Here is a 10671-nt window from a genome sequence, read left to right as displayed (position 1 = left end):
ACGAACTCGGTTCGAAAGTATTTCACGTTTTGACTCTTTTGGAAACGCCAGAGACCGTGGCGTTGCAGGCCTTAGCAGAAACGCCAGTCTACTGGACGTTGCAGGCCTCATGTGCAACGTCAGTCTACTGGACGTTGCAGACCAAAGCAGAAACGCCAAGGGGGCTGGCGTTGCGGACCAAAGCAGAAACGCCAAGCTCCCTGGCGTTTCCTTAGTCCAGTACCGCAGTGCTGGGGTCCTGGCCAGCATTGCAGCCAGCGCAGAAACGCTAGACATGCTGGCGTTGCGGACCCAACCAGAAACGCCAAGCTTCCTGGCGTTTCCTTAGTCCAGTACCCCAAAACAAGATTTTTTCACTGTTTTGATCAACAAACATATTTCATAGAATATAGTTTAAATCGTAAGACCATAATTCACATCATAACACCATTCATCAAAACATAACACCATAATTCACAGCATAACACCATTCATCAAAACATAACACCATAATTCAAAGCATAACACCATAATTTAAATCATAAGACTCAGCATAACATCATGGTTCATAGTTTAACAGACGTAGTTCAACAAACAACATAGTTCAATAGAAAACGTAGTTTAACAGACAACAACATAACACTCAGAATACGACATAGGTAACATACTTCACTTCCTCCCTCTCTTTGCAGCCATCTTGCCCTTAGTAACGTAGCCCTCTGGAGTGTTCTGCCAGCCAGGACGTCTGATGTTCCTTGAGCTAGCTCGACGTGTTTCTTCCGTCGGCTGAGTGGGTTGACTTGACTGCGGAGCATCTTTCATCTGTGAAGCCCGAAACTCAATGAAGTCCGGATCCGCGGCCTCGTTGTCGGACTCATCTTCTTCTTCAATCTCCTCTTCATGTGCTCGGCTAGAAGAAACATGTGCTCGACTCGAAGACGGACGAGCGGAAGAGGCCCGTGGCCGGCTGGCAGATGGACGAGCGGAAGACTGCACATCCATCGTGTACTGCGCACGTGCCCTCACATCGGTGGACGAAACACCGTGGCAAGAAAGTAAAGCCACTAGTGTGCGGCACCGATTGGCGACCTTCTGCGCAAGGAAAAGATAATGACATGTTAATATGCTAACAAAGGTATGACAAAACAAAGGTTAACGAGGCATCAAACCTGCAGAGTAGTTCTAACAAGTTCGTCCGTTTGTGGACATGGGGCACGGGCAAGGACCACGTTACTCTCGTTGATACATCTCCATAGCTCCGTGCCCTGGATAAAACACATGTGACATACCATCCACGAATAAATGACACTTGTTTATATTTTAAAGGAGGGACGTACCACTCGGTCATGGAGAGGACCATAGTCAAGATGCGCTCCAACTGTCTCCCTAATTGAATTGTTGAATGCAGCATCAGCAGCCTCACTCGGCAGTAAGTCCAAGCAATCGGAACGAGTCCAGGCAGCCTTATGGATAACTCTGTACTCTGTACGCATCCACTCCAAATGCCTTAAGTATGTCGCCTCGTCAGTGTCTGGTGTTTCATCATTTTCAACTCGATGTTGTCTCTGAGCATTCCACATGTCCACCCAAGTAATGTGGTGCTCCTCCCAATTGATGACAGTCTTATTGCTTTGCCGGTTTGTCCTACAAAGCATTAGAATACTACATCAGTTTCATTTTTTCAAGTTAGACATTGATCAACAGGAGAAACACATGATACAAAAGACTCACTTATGTAGCTTCACACTTGTCTCGACGTAATCCGGCGGGGTGCGTTGTTGTACCCCGAACTGCTTTGAAACACGATGAGGAAGATGCCACTCGACCGCATAAAAGCATATCATCGGGCACCGCACACGCCAAAGATGCTGGTCACGAAGGCACATGTTGCTCAGAGGATACTGCCTAAGTACCGTGTACGGCCTTCAATTAACCTACATAACAACAAGTCACTCAACCATCCATGAAAAAAAATCAGCAAATTTGATAAAGCATTTACCTGTTCGTAAGTTAGCATGTCAAGCTCGCTTATGTATGCCTTATACCGCCCCATAGCCGCGATACTCGTCCATTGGACATTAGCCCATGTGTGTGCGATAGTGGGGTATCGCTCCTCGTCCCCGTCAAACGGGTACTTTCAGGGTTCTTCCGGAGCAAGGCTGAAGTTTCGGCCAACAGGGATACGCTCCAAGACGGTACAAGAAGGCTGGTGCCGCCGAACCCCAACTCCACTTCACATCCCAGTCACGAAGTTTCTGCAACGCTAGCATGTCTGGCGTTTCTGCGCTGGGTGCAACGCTGGCCAGGACCCCAGCACTGCGGTACTGGACTAAGCTAACGCCAGGGAGCTTGGCGTTTCTGCTTTGGTCTGCAACGCCAGCCCCCTTGGCGTTTCTGCTTTGGTCTGCAATGTCTAGTAGACTGGCGTTGCACATGAGGCCTGCAACGTCCAGTAGACTGACGTTTCTGCTAAGGTCTGCAACGCCACGGTCTCTGACGTTTCCAAAAGGGTTAAAACATGAAATACTTTCGAACCGAGTTCGTTTTGTGATGAACTTACGCCTTAAGAATCAAAACAGTGAAAAAATCCGAAATATATCCAGTACTAAATGAAAGATTTACCTCGACCGTCCTTTGTGAGTTGTCACAAGGAACAATCCCGCACGCGCGCGTCATACAAAACCCGACCTAAGCAGAGGCGCGCGTCACGCCCAGTCGCCCACCCGTGCGCGGATAGGTACCTACCCAATCCCCGCGCCGCGCCGCGCCGCGCCTGCTCTCCTCTTCCCCGTGGGGGCAAAAAAAAAAAAAAACGGATGAGCAGCAAGCGAGCAGTATCTCGCGTTCGGAAAGAGGGGCGGTAGACAGAGACAGACACACGCGGCCACCGGCGATGCTGTCGGCGCGGAGCCTGCGGAAGGCGTCCGTCCCGCCGTCCCTCCTCTCCGACCCCTCGCCCGGCTGCCTCCAGCCCACGCGCCTCGCCGTCCACGTGCGTACGCCGCCGCACCGTATCCGTCGCGCGCACCTCTCCTCGTCAACGTCTCCAGAACCCTAAACCCTCGGCTCTAATCCCTGTCCTCTCCTACCCCCCTGTCCCAGGTCAATGGCGACGGAGGCTCCTGCTCCGCCTACTTCGGCTCCGGTTGCCGCGTCTACAAGATCGAGGTCCCTCCCTCCCTCCCTCCTCTCCTGAATTGTAGCTCGATGCTCTGTTCCCCTCTGAAGCTTAATCAGTGGAGTAGGTTGCACGATTTTACACGTTAAGGTGCTTGATTGGTTCAAGGAATTTCGAGAGTCCCGTAGCCCATTTGAATCATGGATGCTGCTTTCGACCTGGCACACAAGTTGTTGCTCTCAGTTGCTCTTGCTGATTAGAGTGGAAGTGCGATGTGACATAAGGAACGCAGCTACTGCTCTAGTTCTTTTCAGTTCTTCCATTGACAGTTAGCGATGCTCGGTGAAAATAGTAGAATTTGTCATGTATATGGGGTCACAAATTGTTTGTAATTTTGTATTACTGTGATGTCATGTCTTCGATGCATGGGTTCTTAAGTTGATATCCCTGTCTATTTATCTTGGAGCTTAAAGATATCCATGCAAGAGGAGATGCTGTCCAAAGGAAAAGAGAGCCTGTTGATTCCTATCAGTGCACAGGTAATACTCTCGCTTTTCTAGACTAGAGTTTATCAGTTTTGGTTGCTTATTTACTGTGAAGTACATTCTTATTGAAAGGTCATAAGCTCGTCGGTTGTGGACCGCTGCCCGCATCGTTCAGAGATTCAGAGTGTAGTTCTGGCTGAGAGTGAAGGTCCGATCTTCAATATTTTATAATAATGTGGTGCCATATAGTATTTCGCAGAAAAACATGCTGTAGTTGGGCTCTTGGCATATCATAGGGACTGAAATAGCCATCGAATTTATAACAGTATATTTGAACCCGCTGTTTCTTCGAGTTGTCGTATCCAGCTTTACCTTCTGTGACTATAGCATACAGGGAGCATGCATGACCTTACGTAGTATTATACATGAAGGACGCTGTATTAGATATGGTCTCTGCCTCAACATTTTGCTTGACCACCAGGAGTCATAATTTCCAGCAACCATCGATTGCAGGCGCACTTTGATTTTCAGCAATGTGCTTTAAGACCTGGCTATTTACTTTTTTTTTACCTTAGGTTTGTAAGTTGAGCTCACAGTTACATGGTATTTAAGAGGTTATGGGCTTATAAGCATATGCAGAGTGCTAGGTTACTAAGCGCTGGTACTAACCATATATGTTTCTGTTGTATCCCCCAGTGCCACTCCCATGTATAGCTATAGTCAGTTCTTGTGTCTTCTTAAAATACTGTAACCATGTGTATCATAGAAGATATTTCATATTCAATGTTTTGTACTTCCCAGGTGATAGCTGCTTGATTTTGGGAACTGTCGACTCTTATGGTCACTTCATTGTATCCCGTTTGGACACTGTGGCTGAGGGTAATTTTACTGCCTTGTATTTTGAGTGGATAGCATGGTTTAAATCCATAAGCATACGTGGAATTTTTCAGTTCTATTTATATATGTCATTGTTAATGTAATAAGCTTCTTGAAACTGCTTTAGATTTGCATAATACAATCCATTTTATGCCATGTTGTAGCTTCCTTATTCCATCTGATCCTGGTGGATAATACCATGAACCATAAACCGTGACACTCAAGCTTTCATGAAGAGAAGCTTAATGAGACATTTTTTAGCGATAGTTTTCCAGGCAAATTGAGTGGTTCCCTTTAAGATGATCTTATTCTTGAATTATCAATACCGACAAAAAGTCATTGATAGTTTAAAAAGTGAAGTGCAACATTTGAATATGTCATTACTAAACTTGCTCAGACATCGACAGGGCGTCCTATTCAGTACCACCTCGTGATAGCGGTGTCGGAGAAGGAAGTTGGGCTGGGTTGTGTTTTAGTCCAACACACCAATCCACGGTATATTTATTGACTTCAAATTACCTGCAAAATTCACTCATTGTCCTTGTTTGAACTTAATGTGGTTCATTTACTACTGACTTTTATATTTAGTGTAGCATAAAAGTCAATACCATTGCACTTTGCATGCCGCAAAATCCTAACAATTTGATATTCTTTTCAGGTAGCAATTGCTCGTGGATTGTGTAAGAGCATTGATATCTATGATCAAGATATTCATATTCGGAGTTTACGTACGTAAGTTTTCCTCTTACTAGAATACTATCTTCATGATAATTCTTGTTGTTGAAGTGATATGTTTTGCTCTAAAAGTTAGATTGCCTCTACATGTGCTGCTACAGTAAAATGTGTCTTTCCACATGATTCTGTCTCACAAAACCCTCTTTAGATCCAAGTTACTATCGTTCCTAAAGTCCCGTAGAATATCTGGGCTGAACTTTATTTTGTAAAAAACTGTAGGTTATGGTACCCATCTTCAGTAAAATTTGCTCAATGCTTTCCTCAAGGGAGTGAAAGTAGTTCAATATTGGCAATTACTGAAGGTCCTCAGGTTAGACTCGCAGCCCCCCTGTTAAATTTACATTCTTGTACCCTCTTTTCTCATGGTGGTTACTTGCAGCTGAGCATCTGGGACTTCAGAATGCATAACAATGGTGGATGTGTACAACGCATTTCTGGTCCTATTGGAGGCATATTATACACTGTCTGTACCTCTCCTTCAGGATTGATTGCTATTGGTGGAACTGATCGTGCTGTCACAATCTATGATCCTCGCAGGTTGGGTTGCTTGTTTTCTTCATTTAGTTCAAGGATCTGACAAGCAGTTGCATGTTTACTGCAGTACCAGAGTGATTTTAAGTTCAGTTTATGTTTTGTGTATAGGTGGTCGGCCTTATCAAGATGGGTGGGCTGCTCCAAGTATGAGGTTGGTCTACCTTCTTCTGATGTTACTTTCTGTAGCTGGTACAGTGAATTTAGTATCAAACTACCTGAAAATTTATTAGTATTAAATGTATCATAAAGTGTGAAATGAAGGTTCGATGTTTCATGAAGCAATGGAGTTCTCAGCTAGTGTATTTGCCTTCTTACCCAGATTACTGGTCTTTCGTTTTCGTCAGTGGACCAATCCTTCATGTACGTCCAAGGTGTTGATTATGAGGTGTGCATCTGACTCATTTCTTGGATCTTGCTTTGTGTATCTCATACTGTACTTCTCTAGCTACTAGTGCTGCTTAGTACTTGTTGCCTGTGTTACATATGGTGTGATTTTCCTTTTATGGTTGGTAAAATAGTTCCTAATTATAACAATAGAAACTCAGCTTTGTTGGTGACATCTTTGCTACTTCCTAGGATTTCAGTATCTCAGGCAACTGTAGCAAATTCTTTTTCTGGGCATGTATTATTGATTTGTATTTTTTGAAAAAAGATGGAAATGGCAGCAGTGAACTTGTCTTCTTGGTTAGTTGTAATCTACTCTCTCCTTTCTTAAATATGAGCATTTTTAGAGGTTCCAATATGGACTACATATGGAGCAAAATGAGTGAATCTACACTCTAAAATATGTCTATATACATCCATGTGTAGTTCGCATTGAAATCTCTAAAAAGGCTTATATTTAGAAATGGAGGAAGTAGTGAAGAACATCATGGTTCTACTTAAGTAATGAGCTGCTATGATACTTTTGCACATCTGCTGAAATTATAGGTGCTGCTCTAACTTGTAATCTCACTGCAGATTACTTGTGGACGCTGGAGAGAAAGCGAGCGCACATTCTCATTTCGAGGTGATTCGAACTGGCTGGGCTTTTCAAAGGTATCCCCCAGCCCCCATCCCAGTGGGAGGAAAAATAGTCTCTGACAACATTATATGTGTATACAAGTGTAACAAATGCACTGTCAAAATCCCTAATGCAGTAATCTGTTTCTGATCTGCAGTGTGCGAATACCAAATGCACTGTCAAAATCCCTAATGCAGTAATCTGTTTCTGATCTGCAGTGTGCGAATACGGATGTGGTTGCTGGGTGGTGCGAGTCTGGAAGTATCTTCGTTGCCGATGTTAGGCAGAATCTTCTCTCAGTAATTGGGGTTTAGGACGTTGAGAGTGTGCAAGCATCTTTTGATCATACATCCAAGAATGATTTGTGTATTCTGCCCCATTCTTATATACCATGTTGAGCACTATGAATGACGTGCAAACTCTAATTTCCAGGCCAACCTGTATCATGTAGTGGTTAGCCTTGGGGGCGGAAGTTTCTTGTTGGTTCATGTATCATCAGTGTTATGATAATAAGCTTTGCTGGCTTACAATACAATGCTAAATTTGAGTATGCATATGGTTCGCTTAGTTATTTTGTTTCATGCCTTGCAAGTTATTCTGTTCGCTAAATGTCTCTAGCATTATGTTTGCGCATTATATTGATGTTCTGTTTGAATTGTGCCGCAATGCAAATAAAAAAGAAAAGGTTAATCAGACAGAATGTAAGCTGCTGACAAGATTCCTTTTAGCTCAAGTGCAGCCTTCCGCTCTACACATTATGATTCCATTTAACATGCTTCTGCTATTTCCACTTGCTTACAACAACTAAGTTAACTCGAATAAACAGAAGAATGACAGACAAACAAATCAAAATCTATATAGCTGTAAGGGGATGGCCACTGAGCTTGGCTCATGCCTACCACTCCATTGAGTTTGTTCTTCTAAGACCTTGTGATGATGTTTTCACAATGATGACCGGAGTCACCTTCTCCTTGAGCTGCATGGAGTAGATAAATTTGTTTAGACAAGCATCTAAACTGAATAAAAAACAACAAGGTCGGAGAGTAGTTTTTTTCTGGAATACTACTAGTTAGGGGAGTCGCATACTAACTAAATAAATCTACAAGTCTTCTAGGCAACGATGGCGCCTAAATTAATTTTCTTTTTGGAAGGCAATTAGTCTGCAAAATCATTTTGATGTGAACTACTTCCTCCGTTCTTAAATATAAGTCTTTTTAGAGATTCCATTAGGGGACTACATACGGAGCAAAATGAGTAAATCTATATACTCTAATGCATGTCTATATACATTTGTATGTAGTTTTCTAGTGGAAACACTAGAAAGACTTATATTTAGGAACGGAGGGAGTATTTCTAAGCTGAGATCCAGACCAATCCCCATCCACATGAACACGATGTGAAAACAAACCGTTCTCCCTCAAACCTTATTGCTAGCAAAAAATAGATACGACGCACACATTGCTTGCTTGACAAATGGGTGATGTCACAGAGAAGTGCTAAGCAAAAAATAAAATAAAATGCAGGCTGTGATAATTTTAATAACATGGCCTATGAAATGTACCCATGTTGAGTTGGAAAGGGTCCAAGCTCCAAAGTAAAGAAAAGAAAATGACATACTAGAACATACTGATGATCTCACACTCAGGCATGTGGCTTGTGCTGTGTGGACGCGGCCGAACGCTGTCGACATCGCATCTTACTTAATTGGCAAGCCACTTAGTCGGCAGCCAGGTAGGGGCCTTAAGCACGTTAGCTCGTTCGAGTGCCAAATTGCCGAAGCACAGCACATCAAACAGTTCAGAGTGGAGAAACCATAGGGCATGCTTATCTGATGCATTAATGGGCATATAGTAACCATGGATATGTTCTGAAACGTGTATTCCCACACAAGATGAAAGCACTGTTATGAAAGTACACTCATTACTGAAGAATGTTGTCAGACTAAAGATGGTGTCTGACTTATGCTTTTTGAAAATATTTGATAAAACACCGCGAACCGCTGACCCACCAAGTGGTGGAAAGTATTCAAATGTTCAGAAGGTTGCAATTTCTAGAGTAAAGAAGGTCATAGAAGAAGGCCAGAAGGGTAGTCTAGCTACTTCAACAAGATGGATTGTGTTTTGTGTTAGCAGGCTGATCTTATAAAAATTATACTTCCTTCGTTCTTAAATATAGGTCTTTCTAGATCTTTCACAACGGATTATATACGGATGTATATAAATATATTTTAAAATGTAGATTCACTCATTTCACTTCTTATGTAGTTTGTAGTAAAATTTCTAGAAAGATTTATATTTAAAAACGAAGTGAGCAGTTAGCAAATGAAATCCTAATAACTTCAATCGTGTGGCATATTATTATGTGGCAAACAAAGAAATGCACCCTCTGTTCACACAAATATAAGACGCTTTGGCAGTTTAAATTAAACACACCTCTTTAAGCCGTCTCTGGTTTGCCTCCTCCTGGAACACACATAAAACATATCACCATCAGAGTTTGCTAAAACTGTAAGAACACACATCCGTTGAGACGAACATGCAATGCAAGATCTTTGAAAATACAGCTTGTCTTTCTCAAAAAGTAAAAGAAAACTCAGAACTTGAAGAAACAGCTCCGTCACATATATATTCGGCCTCAAACCACGAGAGGACAAGTGGGAGGGAGCAATACCTGTTCTTTGGACAGGTGGGCGTTCTCCTCTTCGAGCTGCGTGACCAACGACTCGAGCTCGGCTATGTAGGCCTGACCAACCAAAAATATTACCGCCAAACCACTCAGTTAAATTCACTTGATCAAGACTTCAGAAGGAGCTTTCGATGCCTGTAAAGAGGTAAAAGGCAGTACGTAACGAGTTTGTACCGCCCACCTGCTTCCTCTCTCGCGACCTCGCCGCCGACTCGCGGTTCTTGATCATCCGCTTCTGCCGCTGCATCGCGGCGCGGTCCATGGGGTCCAGGAGCTGCCGCTTCCTCCCCCTCACGCCGCCGCCCCGCGCCCCGCCGATAAACCCCGTCGTCGGCGTCGCCGCGTGCTCCTCCGGCGCCGCGGAAGAAGGGCCGGGGGCCCTGACGACGGCGCCGTCCTCCCTCGCCAGGAAGTCCTCCAGCGTCATCTCCGCGGCCCCGCCGGCGGAGGCCTCCTCCTCCCCGCCGCTGCCGCCGGTGATCTCCCTCCACACCTCGTCCGCCGTCCGCCGCGCGGTGACAGCCGCCGGGGGCGGCGGGACGGGGGGCGACGCCGGCCGGTCGGGCGCAGGCGTGGGGGCGTCGCCGTAGATGCCGCGGAGCAGCTCCTCCACGTTCATGGACCCCAGCCCGCTGCCGCCCCCGCCGCCGGGCCTCCCCGCGGCCTGCGCGAAGCGCGCGAGATCCGACGCCGTGTGCGACGGCTTCGACGACGCCATCACCCTCGACGACGCCATGCGGCCGCGCCTAGGCCCTCCTCCAGGCCATCGCCGCGGCCGCGCCTCACGGTTCAGCTCCGTCCCGTCCCCGTCGGAGCAGCGCGGGGCGGTGGTTGGTCCGGTTGGTTGGCGTCGCGCGCGTGCTCTCGGCTTCTCGTGGCTTCCCCTCCTCGGCCGAGTGTTACGGAAGGTGCGCGTGATTACGGCGCGAGTGACCACTGACCGGCGCGATGTGATCGTATCGGCGGGGAAGATGGGGCGGGGGGTTTATAGCCGTCGATTGCCCAATGATTGACCGCGCTTTCGCGCGGGTTCGGGGTTTGATTTGACCGCCGTCCGATCGGGCGCGCCGGCAGGCCCGTTGGATTGCTTCCCCTTGCCTTTTTCTGACCTGGCCCCGCTGGGCAGGTGACGTACACTGTGGGTGCCCCAGGGTAAACAGGGTGAGGATAAGCTGGGATCGACTGCGCGGGCTCCTCTCTCTGAGGCCGTTCCGTGTCTCATTTGTATGTACTTTTTTAACGGGATACAAATGTAT

The 10671-nt window shown here is 45.8% G+C and overlaps 2 protein-coding genes and 1 long non-coding RNA gene across 4 annotated transcripts; 1 reads left to right on the top strand and 2 right to left on the bottom strand.

Moving 5' to 3' along the window:
• Positions 1 to 1172: 1172 nt before the first annotated feature.
• LOC123440476 lies at positions 1173 to 1801 on the bottom strand. Its single transcript, XR_006630320.1, has 3 exons — positions 1711 to 1801; positions 1317 to 1623; positions 1173 to 1244 (listed from the first exon to the last, which is right to left on the bottom strand). It is a non-coding gene; the product is annotated as an uncharacterized LOC123440476 (long non-coding RNA).
• A 997-nt stretch (positions 1802 to 2798) lies between these two features.
• LOC123444800 lies at positions 2799 to 7280 on the top strand. 2 transcript variants are annotated; one of them, XM_045121647.1, is made up of 13 exons: positions 2799 to 2971; positions 3082 to 3147; positions 3571 to 3636; positions 3715 to 3790; positions 4384 to 4461; positions 4856 to 4953; positions 5117 to 5190; positions 5413 to 5503; positions 5573 to 5730; positions 5836 to 5878; positions 6047 to 6112; positions 6688 to 6765; positions 6949 to 7280. In XM_045121647.1, the coding sequence occupies exons 1-13, from the start codon at positions 2873 to 2875 to the stop codon at positions 7042 to 7044; spliced, it is 1089 nt and encodes a 362-aa protein (XP_044977582.1). In that variant the 5' UTR covers positions 2799 to 2872; the 3' UTR covers positions 7045 to 7280. The 2 variants fall into 2 exon arrangements, with proteins under 2 accessions (XP_044977582.1, XP_044977583.1); XM_045121648.1 differs by lacking the exon at positions 3715 to 3790 and having other exon boundaries at positions 2811 to 2990.
• Positions 7281 to 7432: 152 nt separating this feature from the next.
• LOC123444801 (bZIP transcription factor 12-like) lies at positions 7433 to 10382 on the bottom strand. The gene is made up of 4 exons (XM_045121649.1): positions 9597 to 10382; positions 9401 to 9472; positions 9163 to 9192; positions 7433 to 7706 (listed from the first exon to the last, which is right to left on the bottom strand). Exons 1-4 carry the CDS (start codon positions 10149 to 10151, stop codon positions 7626 to 7628), a joined length of 738 nt encoding a protein of 245 aa, XP_044977584.1. The 5' UTR covers positions 10152 to 10382; the 3' UTR covers positions 7433 to 7625.
• Between the last annotated feature and the right edge of the window lie 289 nt (positions 10383 to 10671).

Source organism: Hordeum vulgare, chromosome 3H (genome assembly GCF_904849725.1).
Source record: "Hordeum vulgare subsp. vulgare chromosome 3H, MorexV3_pseudomolecules_assembly, whole genome shotgun sequence".
NCBI lineage: Eukaryota > Viridiplantae > Streptophyta > Magnoliopsida > Poales > Poaceae > Hordeum > Hordeum vulgare.
Note: the sequence above shows the minus strand (reverse complement) of the source record. Positions and strands in the feature narration are given on the sequence as shown.